This window comes from Chiloscyllium punctatum, chromosome 7 (assembly GCF_047496795.1).
Source record: "Chiloscyllium punctatum isolate Juve2018m chromosome 7, sChiPun1.3, whole genome shotgun sequence".
In the NCBI taxonomy this organism is placed as follows: domain Eukaryota; kingdom Metazoa; phylum Chordata; class Chondrichthyes; order Orectolobiformes; family Hemiscylliidae; genus Chiloscyllium; species Chiloscyllium punctatum.
Genome location: NC_092745.1, coordinates 57,700,576 through 57,724,504, shown reverse-complemented (window position 1 = coordinate 57,724,504; position 23,929 = coordinate 57,700,576). Strand labels below are relative to the sequence as shown.

At 39.6% G+C, this 23,929-nt stretch overlaps 1 protein-coding gene across 3 annotated transcripts in view; it reads left to right on the top strand.

Moving 5' to 3' along the window:
• Window positions 1–23,929, top strand: part of hmcn1 (hemicentin 1) — a 597,300-nt gene that overhangs the window by 210,468 nt on the left and 362,903 nt on the right. For all 3 annotated transcript variants that reach the window (XM_072573640.1, XM_072573638.1, XM_072573641.1), the window contains exons 11-12: window positions 8,314–8,589; window positions 23,656–23,797. In XM_072573640.1, coding sequence (XP_072429741.1) covers window positions 8,314–8,589; window positions 23,656–23,797 — 418 coding nt within the window. The remainder of the gene's footprint in view (window positions 1–8,313; window positions 8,590–23,655; window positions 23,798–23,929) is intronic.

The following is a 23,929-nucleotide window of genomic DNA, read 5'->3' as shown; positions in this document are numbered from 1 at the left end:
ATGTGACGGATGACATGACTCTGACACCAGTAAGAGGGAAGAAACCAATCTAGATTGATTACTTGAAGAAAGAGGTTTTAGACATTACACGAGAGAACTATATCTGATAATGTCCCAGAGGAATATACCAATAACATTGGCCCAACACAAGGCCAGTCTATTTGGTCTTGACAGAAGTAGCACTGGCCACCTTATCAGTAGCACTGGTTATGGTGCAGGTCTGCAGCAGAAAGTATTATTATGTCTGCTATATTGCAGTTGCTGCCCTGACATATTCCCAGGGTGTTATGCAAAGTTTACATGGGTGAGTGCATGGCAATGGGTGTAACTGGCAATATTGATTGTGCCACTTATTAAAGAATCTATAAAGAATTTATACTTTACTGATAATGCATTATTATAGTATATTACCAAAGGAAACTGTACAGCCTAAAAAGACAATTAATGTAATAAGTAAAGAAAACAACTACTGCTACTTCGTCTCCAACCCACATACCCACCACTAAACATCGCTTGCAACTTGATTTTCTTTTTCTGGCTCAAGTACATTATTTTCTCAGAAATATAACTGTGTGAGCTGGGCTTGCTCCTTGAAGATTCCTTCATCTGGAGGGGTCCAGACCCCTGGAGTATAGGTGACTGACAAAGCAAACTACAGGGAGAAATAATTAGTGGGAGAGAGCATGACAAAGTCACAAGGTAGATGGAATATTCAGAGTTGAGATATTGTTCAAAGAATCCATTTTTAAAAAATCAAAGGCTGGTGAATGCATTGTTAGAAATTATTGTCTGTGATTAACTCATCTTTGACAATAAACCCTCAGCTTAACTAGAGAAAGTACAGGTTTTGGCTTGAGAGGATTTTCCAATCTGGCAAAGAAGGTGCATAGGTTTCCATGGATGGGCCTGTACTAAGTATCTAAGAGTTCTAAACGGCGACAGTCAAGTTCTTCACAAACATTGACTTGTCTTTGAAACAAAAACAGCCTCCCATTGCTGCCCTGTTTTATGCATGCCACCCTTAAGTTGCACATATTTTGGAAAAAAGACATCTGTTTTCTGCTCAGATCTGGAGATTATACAGACTGAATTTGTATAGTCAAATGCAATGGTTAAAAGGATGGCAGTTCCAGTAGAGACCTTGCTGTTACCTCAACCATTTGGTAACATGAAATGTTCATAGTGGGGCCAGTTGCAGGAACTCTGGAAACAGCAGTTACAGCGCTTTAAAATGAATTCAGCCATAGAAAGGAGTAATGCCATCAAATTAATACATCTTTTTATGTCCAATAACTGATGTTCGAGTAAGTCGAAGCCTATTAGAAAGTGCTACGGAGTGTGACATTTACTCAATTATTCAACGCAGACTCTAGCCCCAAAAGAAATTGAGTGATTGAAGAGATGAGGTTTGATCAGCGATTTCAGCATTTGGGAAATAAATAGAAGCATTTTAATGGATTTATATTATCTGGAGGAATATTAAGGATACAGAGCTTTGAAGGATGAATTAATTAGAAAATCATAGGTAGTATGAAGCATGAGATGTTACCAGACTTTCTTCAACCTAAGGATAATTTAATGTTGGAACATATGCGGTTTGATACACAGACAGAAATCACAGCCCATAATTGGTCAGCATTGTGAAGGAACATCAGGAATTCTTCTGAAACAGTCATATCCTGATCTATCCCAGCATATTGAGGGAGGCAAGAGAACAGGTTCATGGAGAATTAACAAACATTTTTGTATCCTCTTTGGCCACAGGTGAAGTCCCAAAGGACTGGAGAATGGCCAGTGTTATCCATTGTTTAACAAAAGTAGTACGGGCTACTCCTGGAAACTCACAGGCCTGTGAGTCCCTCATCAGTGGCAGAGAAGTTATTAGAAAAGAGTCTCAGGGACAAGATCTATACACGTTCAGAAGCAAATGGAACTATTAGTGATCGACAGCATAGCTTTGAGCTGGTCATACCTCACTAACTTGATCAAGTTTTTGAAGAGGTAACAAAATGATTGATGAGAGAACAGCAGTTGTAGAATTCTTCATGGAATTCAGTAAACCCTTTGACAAAGTCCCTAATGACAAACTGGCAAAAAAAAAGATGATGTCACATGGTATTGGGGTGAGCTGACAAGATGGATACAGAACTGGCTCAGTCATAGGAGATAGAGGGTAGTGGTGGTGTCACAAAGCTAGTCCTTTTTTTCTAAAAGCTGTTCCTTTTCTCAAGGAGACTGTGTCCTTGGTTTTTCTTTGTGGGGTCATAAACAGGCTGGGCTCTGACACAGCTGGTTTGTAACAGAGATGAAACACCTTTTGGTTTATACATAAACAGATAAGTCTTTAGGCCAAAGCTTTTATGTTTTTAGAAGTAACCTGTATAAGTCAAGGGGGTGTGGCCATAAGTCTTTTTTACTACCTTATCTACCTACTCTGCCACCTTCAGTGATCTGTAGATCCCTCTGCATATAAATGCTCCTAAGGGTTCTGCCATTCACTGTATAATTTCTACCTGTAGTTGACCTTCCAAAATACATCACCTCTCATTTGTTTGGGTTAGTCCAGAACTAGATTTTTTGAGGGAATTCAGTAGTGGACTGTGTGAAGAAAGGCTGCTAAACACTCTCTCCTTCAGCCCTACTAACTTCGACCTGTAAGCCTTTGTTTCATTTTTAAGGGGTTTGCTTATTGGGACTGTTGTGTATATTTGGAACAGCATAATTAAGTCTAGTTTGGATAGACTGAGTTCTGTAGGGGTTCGTTATTCTGTTCTTTGTGTTTCATTGTGTAATTTTGTGAAGAAATTTTTGTCTGTTTTAAAACCTGGTAGTCAACTTAGCTAACTTTGGGTAATTTTCACTATACACTTACTGAAACAAATTGCAAAGTTATGTTTTGGGCTGTCTGTTTAAGAATGTTCTGAGTGGTCTGGCCTAGTCCAAATGAGAGGTGATGGATTTTGGAAGGTCAACTACAGGTGGAAATTATACAGTGAATGGCAGAACCCTTAGGAGCATTTATATGCAGAGGGATCTACAGATCACTGAAGGTGGCAGAGTAGGTAGATAAGGTAGTAAAAAAAGACCTATGGCATGCTTGCCTTCATTGGAAGAGGCATTGAGTATGAGGATAGGCAAGTTATGCTGCATTCTGGATTAGTGGTGCTGGAAGAGCATAGCAGTTCAGGCAGCATCCAATGAGCAGCTGCAACTTTGTAGAACTTTAGTCAGGCCACACTTGGAATACTACATACAGTTCTGGTCACCACTCTACCAGAAGGATGTGGATGCTTTGGAGAGGGTACGGAAAAGATTTACCATCATATTACCAGGCTTGGAGGATTTTAGCTATGACGTAAGGTTGGATAGACTGGGTTTGTTTTCACTAGAATACAGGAGATTGAGGGGTGACCTAATAGCAGTTTATCAAATTGTGAATGGCATGGATAGAATGGAAAATATGAGGCTTTTTCTTAGGATGGGAGGGGTCAATTACTAGGGGACACAGGTTCAAGGTGCGAGTGGGGAAGTTTAAAAGAGATGTGCTAGGCAGGTTTTTCACACAAAGGGTGGTGAGTGTCTGGAACGCATTGCCAGAGGAGGTGCTGGAAGTAGACATAATAGTATCATTCAAGAAGCATCTGGACGAATACATGAATAGGAAGTGAATCAAGGGATACGGATCCGGTAAGTGAAGACAGTTTCAGTATGGAAGGGCAAAATGTGTCGGTGCAGGCTTGGAGGGCTGAAGGGCCTGTTCCTGTGCTGTGTTGTTCTTTGTTCTTTGTCTGTCAACAATAAATTGGCAAAACTGGCAAGAAACAAGTTTTTCACAAAACTAATACCAATAATGGTGTCAAATCCTTGGGTGAATTACTGCTCTCATGTTACCCAAAAACATATTAATTAACCACCAGCCTCGGGTCAGGAGTCTGATGTAATACCTTCTTGCTTGAGTGTAGCTCCAACAACAGTCAAAACGCTTGACAACATCAGGACAAAGTAGTCCACCTGGTAGGCAACAGATCCACAAAAACGCACTCCCTCCACCCATTCTATAAGCAGTGTGTACCACCTACAAAATACATTTCAAGAATTCACCAAGGTTCCTTAGAGTGCACCTACCAAATCTATGACCACTAGACTCGAGAAGGCAACAGATATGTTAAGAACACCAACACGTGCAAATTTCCCTCCAAGCCACTCACCATCCTGACTTGAAAAGATATTGCCTTACCTTCAGTGTCGCTGCATCAAAATCTTAGAACGTCCTCCGTAATAGCATTGTGAGTATATTTATACAAAACGGATTCCAATTGTTTAAGAAGACTTCTCACTGTCACCTTTTCAAGTGCAATTGTGCACGGATATTGAGAGCTGTCCTAGCCTTTGCCCATGTCCCAAGAATGAATGAATACCTTTAGACCTAGGGCCAAGATTGCTGAATATATTTATTATACGATTTGGTTGCTCAACTGTGTCCCATTTGTGATCTCCTTTGTCCCAGAGACTTTCCAAAAGATAGTCCTGAAGGGAAATGGAGAACTATTCACTGTATGAGTTACATCCAAGAGTATGGTAAAATGAAGAAGGAACATGTGCAAAAGGTTAACGTTACATTAGACGTACAATAGAAATCAGGTCATTAAATAAATTAGAAATGCCAATGCTCCAGAATGATGATTACATTCCCAGGACATGTTATCCAAGAACAGGGCTTCATGGTAGGTCTAGGGGCAGGACAGAAATCACAGGACTATTTGCTACTGCTGGCTTGGGTCCCCAGCTCCTGACCTGGATAGGACCCTCGAGAGTCCTGGACCCCATATATTGTACCCGCTCTGTCCCAGGAAGAGGAGACTCATCAGAGAATCTCCAGCACTAAAATGCACAAATGATGTACAGTGCTTCTTAGAGATAGTAAATCATCCAACTGAGGCAGTCTTTCTCAACTCATAAAGCCTTTTTCACAAGGCCAATAATGATATTGGAGTCAGGAAGACTGCAGCTTTTGAAAATATTAAAGAAAAGCTGCTTTCTGCTGATGTTATAGCACGTTACAATCCAGAGTCATTTACTATCGTAGCCATGGAGGCATCATGCACCAGGATCAGTTCTTATTCAAGCGCCAACTGACAGAACATGAGAGCCCATCTCTTTTATATTGAGAATTTTGACAGAGATTGAACTGTAGTTTGTGACCATGAAGAAGGAATCCATTACATGGGAATGTGGAAGATTCACAGATTATCCAATTAAGAAGAATCATAGCTTTTGATAACATTATTGGAACTGAAAGAAATTTCAAAACTGCCTTTATACATACATAGATTCAAGATTGGGCTGACAAAATGTGATTGTGGAACAGTGTGTGTTCCAGACAAGGTGTAAGTAATGGCAGATACAGTCTTAAGGTCAGCAGTAGATCAAGAAGAAAAAGAGTGCCTCATCCTTGTTGAAGTAGAGCCTTACTCGACACTATAACTAACATTTTATCACTAGTTGAGGGCAAACTCAGATAAATCTGTGCAGCTCAAATATCTGACAAGAAGTGCACAAATGCCAGATAAATCTGTCTAAAAGAGTGGTCAAAATGTAGTGCAGATCAGCAAGTGCTGACGAGGTACTGTGAGCAAAAACAATACTTGACAACAGTGGAAGAGTTATTGGTGTCCACCGATAGAATGGTTATGTTAAAGTCAATACCAATAAATCCTACAGAAATCCAAAAGGAACCTATAGGTATAATGAAGTACAGAGTGAAAGCATCATTGGTGTGGTGGCAGGTATTGCAAGGATTACATTTTGTAATTCTAGACGAGTGCCACACACATCCAAATGTTGAGCATGTTATTTCATCAATATTTTTAGAAAGATCATAGGAAAGGCTAATAACGGATTTTTTGATTTGAGAGGGATGAGTTATTTAATCCAAGCTGACTATTATTCAAGATGATTGAAGTGGCAACACTTCATTCAAACATAGCTGACTCATTGATATAAGTATTGAAATGAAATGTAGTTTTCTGAAAAACATTGTGCCAAACAATGGACCTCCCCTTGTGAAAAGGGATTTCAGGATTCCACTAGGGAGACCAGCATCAATCAGATGACAAATTCTCACTCTATCCTCAGTCAAGTGGAAAAGTAGACAGAACAGTCAAGTCTCGTGAACTCACTATACTTAAGAATCCAGACTGAGAATTAACTGTACTCCATTATACTTGCTAGTAGAATTATTAATAGGGAGGAGGTTAAAAAACTGATATACCAGTTTTTGAATATAAAAACCAAAGCTATATTGAGCCCAACATAGCCTCTGAAGACCACAAGAAGATAAAACTGCAAGAGACAAGTCTTCACAAAAAGCAGAGGTATTATGATTCTTGTCACAGACCAAAAACTACTGACATTTAAGCCAGAGATTGAAAGTCTGGTGAAGAAACTGAAAGTCAAAAGCTATGCTCATCAGAAAAACTGGTCAACTGAGACCTTATATTGTCAGAATGCCTGAAGGCATGCACAGGAGGAACAAGAAGGTATTGACTTGGCTCGACTTAAGAAGTGAGATTGAGTATGACTATCACAGGAAGTAGGACAGTCTTACCTTTACTGCATCACAGATGGTACAACACCATCACCTTACTGATGAAGAAAATTAGTTAGGGTCATCTAGTCTAATTTCACTGAACTGTAAGACTCAAACTTCAAGAGGGTAAGGGGAGCTGCTGACCATGTTGATAACAGCAGTAATGGTAATAATGATGCAAATGATTGCAAAGTGTAATTAAATAGCAGTAAATTGCTGGAATAATGTAGTTAGTCCAAGTAGAAAAATAACTGTGGGAGAATACGGTATAACAGGATTGATATAAATCATGGTTAAATTAACTGATGACATGACTCTGACAGAAAGACATCAGTTGAGAATGAGCATGTGAAATGAGGTTAGATGCAACACTAGGGTGCTGTATTTGATAACATACCATCTAAAGATGCAGATAAGAGTGTTGCAGTATGTTAGGATTGAAGAGCCTTCTGTAGAGGTGTGGAGCAAGCAACCTCAGGGATAATGCAAGTGCAGGCATCCACAACCTGAGATTCTTCAGATCAGGATCTCAATATACAAATAGCTTACATATGAGATTAAATATGAATTATTTTAATCTATTTTCTACACTCTATGTGGGGGTACATATGTATACTAACCCTAATTGCCATAATGCACCATGCAATTTTCAATACACAACCACTCACCTACCCAGTTTCTGTTGAATTGAGTATCTTTTAATAGAAGACTCGAGTACGTAGAGGGCAGATGAGAATAAGGTTAGGAGTGATTCTGATTCTTCCGTCATGATGTGCTCACTAATTCCTATTGCCTGGTTTTAAACATTAAGAAGGGGCAACTAAGACAATGTGTTTGGAGGCATGCCACGGAAATAACCCAAACACTACTGGGTAGATAAAAGAATGAAAACTGAAGTTCTGTGTATGTGGCAGTGGAGTTATGCACCCATTTGGTTTGCTTTTCCACTATGGCTAATCCACTGTCCCAATTTTCCACCCCTGCAGATACTGAATTTAAAATTTAGTACCTTAGTTTTGCAATATATTTCTAAAAAGAACGTTATCACGAGCTATAATTTAGACTGAATCGTTCAATCTTGGAGTATATCAGAAAATCTTATGTTTGATTTAATATTCTTTATGCATTTAAGTTAGCTTACTGAGCTTGAGGGTTTGTTTTTCAGATGTTTTGTCACCATACTAGGTAACATCTTCAGTGAGAGTTTTTGGTGAAGCGCTGGTGGTATGTCCTGCCTCTCTATATATAGGTCTTGGTTTCTTAAGGTGGGTGAATTCGCACAAGAACTCTTAGAGGCATGGCATTCTAACCAGAATTCCATCAATAAACACATCGATTTTGACCAGATCTACCTTCCCTTGGAAAAAAACCGGAAATGACATCACCCACCTTAAGAAACCAAGACCTATAGAAGGAGAGGCGGGACATACCACCAGCGCTTCACCGGAGACTGTCACTGAAGATGTTACCTAGTATGGTGACGAAACGTCTGAAAACAAACCTTCAAGCTCAGCAAGCTAACTTACATACTTATCATCAACCTGAGCTACAAATGTTCTCAAAAATCGCTAATAATCTTTATGTTCTTTTGAAGTAGTTTAATTATGAGAAAACAATTACGCTGCTACTTCAAATGGAAACCTTCTGAACCATCTGGATTTGGAGCAAAGGTGTGAACATCAGTCACTCTTTCACCTATCATATTTTACCATTTTTCTCTACAGAACCTCCTCCAACTATTCAAGTACCCAACAATGTCACGGTTATTCCTGGTGAGAGAGCCATATTGACCTGCTTGACACTGAGTACAGTCCGCTACAACCTCACTTGGCAGAAAAATGGTGCTGACCGAAGATTGGCAGAAAGGCACAGGGTACAAGTAATGAGAAACCTGTCTCTGGAGATCAAGAATGTGCGACCAAGTGATGCTGGGCAATACAACTGCATTGCTGCAAATGAAGGAGGTGCCACACTTGCGTCAGTGTTCCTGATAGTGCAAGGTAAGCTTTACAGTTGATTGCAAGTTAGATGTACTACCAGAGTTTGTATTGTGGGACTATTGACTCTTTGAAAAATAATCTGCCACTGAAATCCATTTCCAGTGTTTTAGTATGAAAATGCTAAGTAAAGTTTATAATTGAAACACACGCTTCAATTCACCAAACTTTGAATGATTGCTAAATAATGAACAACACGAAAAGATGCACTTGAGTGTGTAAAGCTGTGCAAACTGCTAATCCTGTAAAAATGGCCATATACTGTCAAACCAACGATTCATATCAAAATTGGATGTTGGACCCATTGTGACTGTACCCATTCGAGCTATCCAATTAGTTAACATCAAATGGAATGGGTAAAAGACCATTTAGCTCCAATTTTAGAGTTTATGCCTTTGCATAATTTGCTTTCAGCAAAATGGTTCATTTAATTACAGCAAAATGCTTTTGAAGAGCTTATGCCTGAAACATCAATTCTCCTGCCCCTTGGATGCTGCTGTGCTTTATAATGAGTTCCTGACTGAAAACATTACAAGGCAAAACATTACATCTTTAATGTGTTGGACACAAGGAGCTGGACATTATGAGCTGTGGTCAATCTCTCATTCCACCCCCGCTAAAAGGTGAATGGGCAATCTGCCCAGTGGAAGAACAGCTCCCCTAGTAGGGTTGAGATTTCTACTCATTAGGAATCATAAGTCTGGCTTCAGAGAACTGTCACACAGCTGGATGGTATTTCTGTGGTCCCAGCAATATGTATTTGGGGGCAGTAACTACTGTTGGAACAATCCCCAATGGAAATTGGTGTTCTGCTCCAGTGACGATGTAAGTGAGGGGGATTTGGCTTGGGTCAAGCTGAGGCACTTTGGTGATGAATTTAAGTGGGTAGGGAGCAGGGTTTGAGAGGTGAGGTTGTGAGATATGGTAGATAAACAGGGTAAGATCTTGGGACGATGGTGCCTCTGAAGGATATAGGAGGCCTTTAATCTTCTTGTCTGAAGCCAGGCTGCAGCTCTTCCCACACTTTGTGGGCCCCTTGCCACGGTTAAAATATATAGCTGGAGTAGGACTCCTCCACCATCCCCTATAAAGCAGGCAGTGATGAAGCAGGAAGCTGGATTTTACAAGCCCCACCTCAAGCTGTCCACCAGCAGGAGAACCTAAATGCCAGCAAAGGAGCCAGAATTGTTCACCAACAATAATGGTTAGTTACAGGAAAATGTATCATGAGTGTTGAACAATGATATTTCTAGATTAATAAATTGCTTAATTGCCCTGTTCTGTACCATTGTTTTTTTTAACCTCTTGCTTTGCCATTAAATGGTTCTGCAAGGTAGGGTATTTTTTTTGATTTTGCTGTTGTAAAACAATATATATATATTACACTTCAGAACAAAACCTGTGTCAGATCTTCTGATGCCTTCGGTTAAATAATATGAGGTATTTTCAAAACAAATGTGCAACATTTTAATGTTGATGAAATAAATAAAGTTGAATGAAGGGTTATTGATTCACTAGAATATTTAGCACCATACAAGATGGAGGAAAGTAAGCACAAGTATATCCGGATTAGGTTTCTTTACCCATCTTTTTGGCCAACAAAAAAAATTAATTGTTTTTACAGGACTGGCAGGTGATTTCAGTGTGAAGAACTGAAGACTACCATGTAGTTTAGTTTGGATTGACATAATTAAAATTTGAAAACGCTTCTTTTGTCACATGTGATATTGAGTCCTCTTTATACAGTAAACCTTTGTTGTATTGCTTACCAGGTTACCCTGTTTTTGCAAACAGCTGTCAGGATGCCTAAAGACAGTTAATTGCTAGCTACTGCAGGTTCAATCATAGTCATTAAATCTTCTTTGATGTGAGATCACTAAACAGGAAGCAGTAAAGTGCTTAAATTTGGGAGGTCATTGTAGTGCCAGAGGTAAATAGATGTAGTTTAATATTTTCACAAGGCTTAAAAGGAAAGAAAAGATTTTTATTCCAAAACAAAAGAGACAATATCTATATTAAGAGATAACCTTTATAACCTTTTCTGTTTAACGTAGCATTAGTTTCAACAAATATATATAAAAGAAAATTACTTTTTAATTCTTTCCATTTCACCAGTTAGAAATACAGGGCTGTATGTGAATTTTTAAAATTTTGTGATCAAGTTGGCTTGCCCTTCTCATAACTACTTAAATCCAGATTCAATCTCCTAAGCTTTTATCTGTTTTTGATTTCCAGTTTCTCTACCTTTTGAGTTTAAATATCTCATCGACATTAAACACATCCATTTGTAAATGAGGAATGAAACGATGAGTTTGCAGGTGCCTTTATGATGTGATGTGATGTACTTCCTCATCTCTGCTGTCAGAAAACTCACTCAAATCTTAGTTGAAGAGAGATAGGGAGACAGAAAGGGAACAGTAATGTGGAAAAGTAGAATTAGATTTTGCAATTTTCATATCTCCTGGAAAGTTCTGGATGAAGCAAAACAAAACAAGGCTTTTGTTTTTCAATCCCCAGTACAGAGGAACCTCGATTATCTGAACGACATAGATAATTAAATGTTTGGATAATTGAATGCCAGATAATTGAGGTTCCTCTGCATAGGGCTTGTCCTTTTTGCAGCCCTAGGAAATAGGGGCAGAAGTGGGCCATATCGACCTTTAAGCCTACATTCAAAGACAGAACATTTGTTTCAATCAATGTTATGATCCCAGCTGATGTTATTACCAAATAAGTCAGATTGCAGGCAGAAATCTGTCTTGATTGATTATATTTAGTCTTGCGTTTAACAATAAAAAAAGTTAATTACAGAGAGAAATAAAGATAAAATGGAATAAACCAAACTATTTACATATAATTTAAGGAACAGGAGAATCGATGTTTCGGGCATAAGCCAAACGTCGATTCTCCTGTTCCTTTGATGCTGCCTGACCTGCTGCGCTTTTTCAGCAACACATTTTTAAGCTCTGATCGCCAGCATCTGCAGTCCTCACTTTCTCCTATTTACATATAATGCAAATTTAAATGTTTTAAAACAGATGGTTTAAGGTAATCCCATTTATCCCAATAAACACTCCTTCACATTACTAGCACCAAAGATTATTTCCTTTTTCTTTCATATTCATTGCACTTAATTTAACTGCAGCTTCAATTCACTATCTTAGAATCTGATAGCCTTTTCATAGAACTTTCATAAGACCATAGATCATAAGACAGAATTAGGCATTCAGCCCATTATATCCACTGTACCATTCAATGCGATCATAGCTGATTTGATAATCTTCAACTCCACTTCCCTGCTTTGTCCCTATAAATCCTGATTCCCATAGTGATTAGAAATCTGTCTATTGCAGGTTTTACACACAGCCTTTACAGCCCTCTGAAGTAATTCTATAGATTCATTGCCCTCTGAGAGAAAATTTCCTCTTCATCTCTGTCTCAGATAGGTGACTGCTTATTCTGAGAATATGCCCACTGCTCCTAGACTCTTCAACCAAGGAGAAACACCTCTCTGCATCTATTCAATCAAGCCACCTAAGAAGCTTTTATATTTCAATAAGGTTCCTCTCATTCTTTTGAAGTTCAATGAGTATGAGCCCAACTTACTCAATGTCGCCTCATAATGAAATCTCTCTATATGCAGGATTAACTCAGTGATCTTTTTTCTGTGTTTGACTCGAAACGTCAGTTAGACTCGAAACGTCAGCTCTTTTCTCTCCTTACAGATGCTGCCAGACCTGTTGAGATTTTCCAGCATTTTCTCTTTTGGTTTCAGATTCCAGCATCCGCAGTAATTTGCTTTTATCCTTTTTCTGGACTGCCTCTAATGCCAGTATTCTTTTCCTTGAGATAATGAAACTAAAACCGAGTTTAGACTCGTTCAATTCAAATAACTCCTTCAGGGTTTTATTAAAACACTTTTGGTTTGGAACTTCTAAATTAAATTCTTTAAACTGATGTAACCTTTTTCTTAACAATCTTAAATTACTTCCCTTTCTCATGAACAAATGTTCTGCACATCTAGCTCCAGCCAACTACCAGCCTCTTGAACTTAGTTCAGTCATCAGTCTCTACACCAAAACCTATGCTTCAGGCACTGGGATATTGTGTTCGAATAGCCAGACTAACAGACTATTTATTTTATCACTGGACAGCTCAATTTTTCATCAAATGCACTTTGACTTGCAAATTCCTTCTCACTTTGAAGCAACCTCATAAAAGTCCTCCTTTTTGACCCTCTTCGATCTACTCATACTGTGCCTTTTTCGTGGATGCTTATCTTTTTCATCTCAAGTGTTCTGTGATGCTTCATCGCATGAGGAGTTCTAAGTAGAAGAAAGTTGTTGTTCTTTTGGTCTTTAATAATTTGTGCAACTTTGTTATTCAATGTCATTGAGCTTAAAATTGTGCAGTTTGTTATGTTACCTTTTCATCCACTTTTAAAGTTCTCCAGAATTTTAGTACTATTGTCTTTGTTTCAATTTTCCCAACACTATTAGAATCATAGTCATGGTAAGCTTGTTCAGAAAGTAAGGAGACATGGGATACAGGGAAATCTGGCTGTCTGGATACAGAATTGGCTGGCCCATAGGAGACAGACAATGGTGTTAGATGGAAAGTATTCAGCCTTGAGTTTGGTAACCAGTGGCATTCTGCAGGTATTGATTCTGGGACCTGTGCTCTATGTGGCTTTTACAAATGACTTGGATGAGGAAGTGGAAGGGTTGGTTAGTAAATTTGCTGATGACACAAAGGTTGGCGGAGTTGCGGACAGTGTGGAGGGCTGTTGTAGGTTGTAATGGGACATTGACAAGATGCAGAAATGGGCATTAAATATGGCACATACACACATATAGCACATACATGTGAAGTAATTCACTTTAGAAGGTCAAATTGGAATAAGGAATACAGGGTTGAAGGCAGGATTTTTGGCAGTGTGGAGGAAAAGAGAGATCTTGGAGTCCATGTCCATAGATCCCTCAAAGTTGCCACCCAAGTTGATGGAGTTGTTAAGAAGGCTTATGGTGTGTTGGCTTTATTAGCCGGGGGATTGAGTTCAAGAGTTGTGAGGTTATGCTTCAATTCTACAGAGCCCTGGTTAGATCACACTTTGAATATAGTGTTCAGTTCTGGTCACCTCATTATAGGAAAGAAGTGGAAACTTTAGAGAAGTTACAGAGGAGATTTGCCAGGATGCTGCCTGGACTGGAGGATATGTCTTCCGAAGAAAAGTTAAGGGAGGTAGGGCTTTTCTTATTGGAGCAAAGAAGGATGAGAGGTGACTTGATAGAGGTGTACAAGATGATGAAAAGCATAAATAGGGTGGACAGTCTATGGTGGAAATGTCTATCACGAGGGGGCATAATTTTAAGGTAATTGGAGAAAGGTTTAGGGTAGATGTCAGAAGCAGGTTCTTTACACAGAGAGTAGTAGGTGTGTGGAATCCACTGCCAGCAGTGGTAGTCGACTCTGATAAGTTAGGGACATGTAAGTGACTCTTGGATGGGCACCTGGAAGATAGTACAATGAAGGGTATGTAGGTTTGTCTGATCTTAGAGTGGAATAAAAGGCCGGCACAATATCGAGGACCAAAGATCCTGTGTACATAGAACTGTTCTATGTTCTATTTACGTGGCTGCTTCACCTTTCAATATGATCATGGCTGACCATCCAACTCAGTAGCTCGTTCCCACTTACTCCCTCTATCCTTTGATCCCTCTAGCTCTAGAAACTGTATCTAACTCCTTAAAAACATTCAAAGTTTTAGCCTCAACCGCTTTTAGTGGCAGAGAATTCCACAGGCTCGCCACTCTCTGGGTGAAGAAATTTCTCCTCATCTCAGTGTTAAATGGCCAACTTCGACCTTAAATTTAGAAGCAAGATTAAACCATTTGGCCCATTGAGCCTGTTCCACGATTCAGTATGAGTGTGGCTGATCTTATTCTGATCTTAACCCAGTTTTACTGCCTGATCCCTGTAACCCTTGACTCCCTTGTAGATCAAAACTGTCTCTAACTGAGCCTTGAATATACTCAATTCTCAATAAGGGAGACTCCTTATTTTTGAAATAGTTCCATAATTCTAGATTACCCCAGGAAGGGAAAACTTCATCTCATAACCTAGCCTGCCGTGCCTGCTCATTACCTTGGTATATTTCACAAAGATCAGTTTTCATTATTCTAAAGTCCAGTGAGTGCAGATCCAACCTACTCAACCTTTTTTTTATAAAACAACCCCTTTTTCACAGGAATCAGTCTCATGACCCTAGTCAGAACTGCTTTCAATGCAAATATATACATTCTTAAGTAAGGAGACCAAAATTGTGGAAAGTACTAGGCAGACTTCTGTATTTTTGTACTCCATCCACTTGCCATAAAGGCTAACAATCCAGTGACCTTGCTAATAATTTGTTGTACCTGCATACTAACTTCTTTCACACAAATACAAGGACACACACATTTTTCTGTACTGTATTTGTTTGCAGTCATTTTCCATTTAAATAATATTCTGTTTTTCTATTCTTTCTGCCAAAGTGGAAAACCTCTTATTTTCCCATATTTTCTCTGCTATTTCTTTTCTCCACTAACTTAAACTATCCATATCATTTTTGTAGTTTCTTTGTATCCTCATAATTTGCTTTCCTACTTACCGTTGTTATCAGCAAATCTGGTTACAATACAACAGTTCCTTCATTCAAGACCTTTACATAGAACATAAATAGTCGAGGCCCCAGCCCAGATGCCATACTCATGACAATCAATACTTACAATATGCAACCTGACAATGGCATTTATCTCAGCTCTTCTCTTTCCTTTATATCTAAGTTAATAATATATATATAATATATATACCTCCCACCACCCATCCCTATGCGTTCTTACTTGCAGAATACCCTTTTAGTTGGCAGCTTACCACATGTCTTTTGGGAATTCAGATATTCCACATCTGACATTCCTTTATCCACACTGTCTATAACATCCTCAAAGAACTCCTAATAAATTTGTCAAACACTGTTGTCCTTTTACAAAACTGTTTGACTTTGACTCCATAATGATTTTCTAAATATCCTGTTAATTTTTCTTTAATTTTTCTAGCATTCTCCTAATAGTCAAAGTTAGGCTAGTTGGCCTGTAGTTATTCATTCCTTTCTTGTTACATTTGTGGTCCACCAATCCACTGGGATATTCCCAGAATCTAGGTAATTTTAAGGAACATTCCCTATATAAAGAAAGCATTGTAGAATAATTAATTGCCAAGACATTGTTGTATGCACCAGGATTCCACAAGGCTACACTATTGAGATTGTAACATTTTATAGATAAAGAGCAATTTACTGTAAAGTCCATATTTTAAATTTTTCATTTTTGGATGGTGGACTTAAAACGGACGATTCTCTTTCATACCAAGGAGACCGTGCAAAAAGATGGCTGCAGTTTTAAAAATCATCTTTACTGGACCACATTGCAAACAGTTCACGATGTTGCCTTTTTCCTGAAATGATGACAGCAAAAGCAGACACCATGGGTTGGGTTCGGAACTATGCAGGGAAGCTGCTTGAAAACAATTGATTGGCTTCTGACCAGGAGCGTATGCAGCAGAAAATCAACATTAAAAAGAGATATTTGGATGAAAGAGGAATAAAATGCCTTTAAAGTCAGTGAAAGGGTGAATTTCCAACCAATGAATGAAAGGCAGCATCGGTGTGCAAACAACTTTGTGTCAACAACAGAAAATTAAAAAAGAATTGAAATGAAAAGAAAGGAAACAAATAATCAAATCCTACGGTCCAAACTGTATGTTACTGGCATTCTTTACTGCCCTTAATATTCATACCCTGTTTATCTTTGTATATCTATCTGTTTATGAAGGGACAAATTTAAGAAAGATTGGAGTTTAAATTGTCGAGTTTGATTAAATTGCCTACAAAATGGAAACAGGCCCTTCGGCCCAAAAAGTCCACATCAACCCTCCGAAGAGTAACCCACCCACACCCATTCCCCTACCCTATATTTACCCCTGACTAATGCTCCTAACATTATGGGCAATTTATCGTGGCCAATTCACCTGACCTGCACATCTCTGGATTGTGGGAGGAAACCGGAGCACCCGGAGGAAACCCATGCAGACACGGGGAGAATGTGCAAACTCTACACAGACAGTCGCCTGAGTTGGGAATCGCACCTGGGTCTCTGGTGCTGTGAGGCAGAAGTGCTAACCACTGAGCCACCATGCCACTTATAATTTGGCAATTAATATTTTCTAGTTACCGGTAACAAATACAGTTTGTTTGCACAGAACAGTTATTTTCTAAAGTACGGAAACCCAGTGAATATGTTCTTTTAACTCAAGTTCATCAGTCAGGTAAATTGGTGAGTTTGTGAGCCTTTCAAATAGCTGCTTGGTTAGTAACATATGTTTTACAGTAGTTTGAAGTACAAGTGCACTCTGGTGTAATGCAATGGTTGCATTCTTCTGCAACCTCGCAATACAGAAAATTGCACTATAGGAAATCACACAGTAGGAGATCGACATAGAAAATTGATATATCCGTTCACAAAGTTTGCATTATCCAAACACTGATTTCATCAATTTGCGTTGATGAAATGCACGTTATACCAGAATTACCTGGTAAGTCAAAAAGTGACGTTGGTGTGGTATTCGTCTGGATTTGTTGCACGAGCTTCATTTGTTATATTTTCCCTTCTCCAGAAATCCCAAAGCATTGTTTACAGACACATCTTTGAAAATGGCCTTTAGAAATATGTGCAGGTCAGGTGAATTGGCCATGCTAAATTGCCCATAGTGTTAGGTGCATTACAGAAATGGGTCTGGGTGGATTACTCTTTGGAGGGTTGGTGTGGACTGTTTGGCCTGTTTCCACATTGTAGAGAATCTAATCTAAACTAATCTAAAGATAACTGATATTTTGGCTTGACAAACTTCTCAATTAAGCCCAAGGCTCAACATGTGAGTGCACAAACTCATTTTGGTATTCAGTTGCAATTCTCAAATCGTCACTTTATATCCATTTTTCTGTCAAATCCTTGTACATCAAGTGATATAAGGGACATCTGGACCTGGGTTTCAGCTCCCAAATTTGGTAGCATGAATCAGCCTTGCCAGCTCATTGAATACGCTTTGGGGGGAAAGTGCCTGTGTGGCAGGATCTTCATTCAGTTTGGGGGTCTTATGTGTACGATTGAGTTTGGTCAGGCACCCCTTCAGCTGACTACGGTTTCTGGCAAATACCAAGGTGAGCTGTTTAAAGGATTGCTTTGGTTCTCTGGCACTTTTCCCCAGTTACTTTCTGAGACATAAGAGGCCTTCTTGTCCTCACTTGTCACACCCATTTCCCATACCATACATGGCAACTCATGCTAGCCTAAGAGCATTGTGGTTGTAGCTGCTTCCCCACGCTCCCCTTCACCAAACATTTCCCTTGTACCCCCTCCCACTCCCAATGGATGGCAGCAGTTCAAGGAGACAGCTTACCATTATCTTCTCAAGAACATTGAGGGATGGGCAATAAAGGTTGGCCCAGACTGCAAAACCCACATCCCATGAATGAATAAGAAAAGGACAGGACATCTTGATCTGGATCCCTCTTGCCATCTGGAAGTCCCCAGAATATTTACGACTCCATGAAAACCTGATTTAATCTTTTTACATTTCCTAAATAAGGATTTACCTCTAGATATACAGTCAATTTTTAAAAATATATTTTTATTGAAAAATAGATTTTTAAATATTTCAACAAATACAAAACAATATAATTCAAAACAATACAAAGAAAGAACCCCAAAAAAAAAATTTCAAATACCCAAACCGCCCTCATGTACACGTGTAAATATATATAAAATATATTTAAAAACCCCAACTAACTACGTAACTAAATAAATAATAACTAACAACAAACTAATAAATAATAATTCAGTTCAACAAACCAAATTACTAAGTCTCGAATGTCAAGAGCATTACTTTTCACATATTCATACATTCACAGTTCCCCCTCTCTGGATATTAGACTCATAAAGGCAGCCAAATTTTTGATGGGCCCTTTAATAATAACCTCAGCATTTGAAACACTTGCACTGTTAAAGGCAAGCTGAAAACATAAATGTCTAAGATTTGTTGATGATATTAGGTTTGATTAATTACTTTAATATGTACACAAGGTAATTCCTAACTACAAATATTAGCCATGAAAGATTCAAAGAATTAATTAGAGTCATAGAGTCATAGAGATGTACAGCATGGAAACAGACCCTTCGGTCCAACCTGTCCATGCCAACCAGATATCCCAACCCAACCTAGTCCCACCTGCCAGCACCCAGCCCATATCCCACCAAACCCTTCCTCTTCATATACCCATCCAAATGCCTCTTAAATGTTGCAATTATACCAGCCTCCACCACTTCCTCTGGCAGCTCATTCCATACACATACCACCCTCTGCGTGAAAAGGTTGCGCCTTAGGTCTCTTTTATATCTTTCCCCTCTCACCCTAAACCTATGCCCTCTAGTTCTGGACTCCCTAACCCCAGGGAAAAGACTTTGTGTATATATCCTATCCATGTCCCTCATAATTTTGTAAACCTCTTAAAGGCCACCCCTCAGCCCCCGAAGCTCCAGGGAAAACAGCCCAGACTTTTTTTTAATGATTAGATTAGATTACATTACAATGTGGAAACAGGCCCTTTGGCCCAACAGGTCCACACCGACCCACCGAAGCGCAACCCACCCATACCCCTACATTTACCCCTTACCTAACACTACGGACAAATTAGCATGGCCAATTCACCTGACCTGCACATCTTTGGACTGTGGGAGGAAACCGAGCACCTGGAGGAAACCCACGCAGACACGGGGAGAACGTGCAAACTCCACACAGTCAGTCGCCCGAGGCAGGAATTGAACCCAGGTCTCTGGCGCTGTGAGGCAGCAGTGCTAACCACTGTGCCACCATGCCACCGTGCCGCCTGTTCAGCCTCTCCCTATAGCTCAAATCCTCCAACCCTGGCAACATCCTTGTAAATCTTTTCTGAACCCTTTTAAGTTTCACAACATCTTTCTAATAGGAAGGAGACCAGAATTGCATGCAATATTACAACAGTGGCCTAACCAATGTCCTTACAGCTGCAACATGACCTCCCAACTCCTGTACTCAATACTCTGACCAATAAAAGAAAGCATACCAAAAGCCTTCTTCACTATCCTATCTACCTGTGACCCCACTTTCAAGGAGCTATGAACCTGCACTCCAAGATCTCTTTGTTCAGCAACACTACTTAGGACCTTACCATTAATTGATTATAATGTTTCTGTAATTCTTCTGATATCAATGTACTGACTTGAATTAAAGGTTATTATTTGAGTGAAAGGTACAAGATGTATGAAGACAAGATAATATGACTGAAAATTATCACTTGATATATAATAGTTGAAATTAATCTAATTGCTTGGCATTGCTATCCAACTTGAATTACCAACATAAACTTACACTTATTCAAAGCAAGAACTGTACAAGAACATTGCAAAGTAGATAATAAATTTAGTATGCACTGCTGAGTCCCAAGTGATAATTGTTAAGATATCACTTATGTTCACCTGAAGGTGATAGATTTGGCTGTGGTTGTTGCTCTTGATCTCATGGTAACATAAGTCCCATCTCTCCAAAATATAAGAAGTAATTTACAAAAAAATGTATAAAACTAATTTACTCCTGCTTTCTCACTTCCAGGATGGCACTGTCATTTCATTTAATGATATTGTCAACAACTTTGGTATTTAGCTGACCTCTTAATTGCCTCATGACTCTACAAGAAGAAAGTTTCCTCCAAATCCAATATCCTCATCCCTGTCCCCAGATGCAAGGAGCATTTTACCCAACTAGAGTTCTAACCTCTCGTTCATGTAATTATCCTTTCACAGGATGTATGAACGATGTCCGTGATGCTGAACATTTAAATCACAGAATACAGTAACTGCTGCTGCGAATAGGGAACAGGTTTTAAATTCCCTGCCTATCCTGCATTTCAATATATCTGTCACATTTAAAGTACATTCTGCATTTCTGAAGGAACCCCCATCAGAACATCTTTTCAGAAATACAGAACTCCTTCTTAAAGTAAAAAGGCAGGAGCAGAGTGTCAACCTGAACATGACTGCCACTACTTTGAAAATTCAGCCCGCTGATTTTTGGGGACAGTGTATATTTGAATTGGTAAAATGAAGTATAGTTTCATGCAAAACATTGGTCAGGATTTTACTTCTGGGATGGGAAACAGAGGTCAGGGTTGTTTTCAGAGGTGGGGGTGGTGGGGTGGCGTAGGGTAACCTCAAAATCCAGCACCTTGTTTTATGCATCAATCAGTGTTTCCTTATGGGGTTTGGAGATCTGAAGCCTGCTGTTTGGAGTAATAGTCAGTCACTTATAAGACCACAAGAAATAGAAGTGGGACCACTTGACCTTTTGAACATATACTGCCATTTAATGAGATCATGATTGATCTGACTGTGGCTTGCACTCCATTTTTCTTGTCTGTTTTCTATAACTCTTGATTTTCTCTGAATTACTCAACTAATGGCGAAGGGCAAGTTAACCATCTCTGGTAGGTAAATGATACTCCAGTTTCAAGTAATCTGAGAAACTCCATCTTGAAAATGTCTGCCACATTCCATTACAGAAGGTGCCCCATTTTCAAATGTAATGTTAATTAAGTCCTTAGCAATTAAGCCACCAATGTGGGATGGAGTTGCGAGAGGAGAAAGAGCAAATCCATTCACAGAGCAACCAAGTGCAGCAGCTGTACTCAGGATTTAGACCTGTCTTGCGTTCAGGCCCACTGAGGTACTCCCGCGAGACAACCTCCAGGGCAACTATATTTTCCTGCCCAGTCTGAGGGAACAGCAAACAACTGGAAAATTCCAATCAGTTTCTGACCATGGACTCAACAGGCATTTAATTAGTTCAGTTTGTTGTTCTGGGCCAGTATCCTGCTCCCAACCCAAAATCCCACAGATAAGAAATTGTCAGAGGGCCAAAGCGAGCCTGAGAGCTGGTATGCTGACTGGTGGCATTATTTTAATACATGCCTCAAAAGCTTTGAATTCTCACATCATCAGAAGGACCCATTATGTTGTCCATTGCTTAATTGACTCAACTCACCCACATTTTTACATCAGGGTAAAAATAAGGACTGCAGATGCTGGAAACCAGAGTCTAGATTAGAGTGGTGCTGGAAAAGCACAGCTGGTCAGGCAGCATCCGGGGAGCAGGAAAATCGACGTTTCGGGCAAAAGCCCTTCATCAGGAATAGACATTTTTAATCAATCAAGAATGATATTCTTATCAAGGTTGAAATATTTTTAAGGAGTTGAATTTGATATTTATAGGGTATGAGAGTATGGCGATTCTGTTCTGGACCAAAAATCCAAATGTCTACACTGCTAATCAAGAAAATATCTATAAATAGAACAACCCTTTTTTTTCACAGACAAACTAGTGCTTGAGGTTATGTTTGACTACTTTCCTGAAAATTGATCTGTTTTGTTTGAATCATCAATTTCTGCGTGATTTGCTTTGGGAAACGAGAAATGCAATTGCTTCGCCATTTGAGAAGATCTTTGCATCCTCGCTCTCCACTGGAGTCGTACCTGAGGACTAGAGAGAGGCAAATGTAATTCCTCTCTTCAAGAAAGGAAATAGGGAAATCCCCGGCAATTACAGACCAGTAAGTCTCACGTCTGTCGTCTGCAAGGTGTTAGAAAGGATTCTGAGGGATAGGATTTATGACCATCTGGAAGAGCATGGCTTGATTAAATGCAGTCAACACGACTTTGTGAGGGGCAGGTCATGCCTCACAAACCTTATCGAGTTCTTTGAGGATGTGACTAGAAAAGTTGATGAGGGTCGAGCTGTGGTGTATATGGACTTCAGCAAGGCATTTGATAAGGTTCCCCATGGTAGGCTCATTCAGAAGGTCAAGAGGAATGGGATACAGGGGAACTTAGCTGTCTGGATACAGAATTGGCTGGCCAACAGAAGACAGCAAGTGGTAGTAGAAGGGCTCTGTCCTTGGGCCTCAACTGTTTGTAATTTTTATTAATGACTTGGATGAGGGGATTGAAGGATGGGCCAGCAAGTTTGCAGACGACACAAAGGTTGGAGGTGTCGTTGACAGTATAGAGGGCTGTTGTAGGCTGCAGCGGGACATTGACAGGATGCAGAGATGGGCTGAGAGGTGGCAGATGGAATTCAACCTGGATAAATGCGAAATGATGCATTTTGGAAGGTCGAATTTGAAAGCTGAGTACAGGATTAAGGATAGGATTCTTGGCAGTGTGGAGGAACAGAGCGATCTTAGTGTGCAGGTACATAGATCCCTTAAAATGGCCACCCAAGTGGACAGGGTTGTTAAGAAAGCATATGGTGTTTTGGCTTTCATTAACAGGAGGATTGAGTTTAAGAGTCGTGAGATCTTGTTGCAGCTCTATAAAACTTTGGTTAGGCCGCACTTGGAATACTGCATCCAGTTCTGACCGTCCTATTGTAGGAAGGATGTGGATGTTTTGGAGAGGGTTCAGAGGAGGTTTACCAGGATGCTACCTGGACTGGAGGGCTTATCTTATGAAGAGAGGTTGACTGAGCTCGGACTTTTTTCATTGGAGAAAAGGAGGAGGAGAGGGGACCTAATTGAGGATTACAAGATAATGAGAGGCATAGATAGAGTCAATAGCCAGAGACTATTTCCCAGGGCAGAAATGACTAACACGAGGGGTCATAGTTTTAAACTGGTTGGAGGAAATAATAGAGGGGATGTCAGAGGCGGTTCTTTACACAGAGAGTTGTGAGAGCATGGAATGCGTTGCCAGCAGCAGTTGTGGAAGCATTGGGGACACTTAAGAGACTACTGGACATGCATATAGTCACAGAAATTTGAGGGTGCATACATGAGGATCAGTGGTCAGCACAACATCGTGGGCTGAAGGGCCTGTTCTGTGCTGTACTCTTCTATGTTCTATGTTCTATTTCATTTTAAGTGACTGGTGATATTATGTTTTAAAACAGAACCTCCAAAAGTCACAGTGTACCCCAAGAACCAGACCTTCACTGAAAGAAAAGAGGTGCGAATCAGTTGCTCCGTCACAGGCTACCCCCAACCACATGTAGTCTGGACTCACAATGATATGTTCATTATGGGAGCAAGCAGGTATACATTGTTGTTGCATATTTCATTTCATAATACTTCAAGATTTTGTTCTGCCTCAAATCAGTTCTTGAAATAATCTATGAACCAGCTCAGATGGTTCAGTAGTAAATATGCTACTCATTACACAGCTCA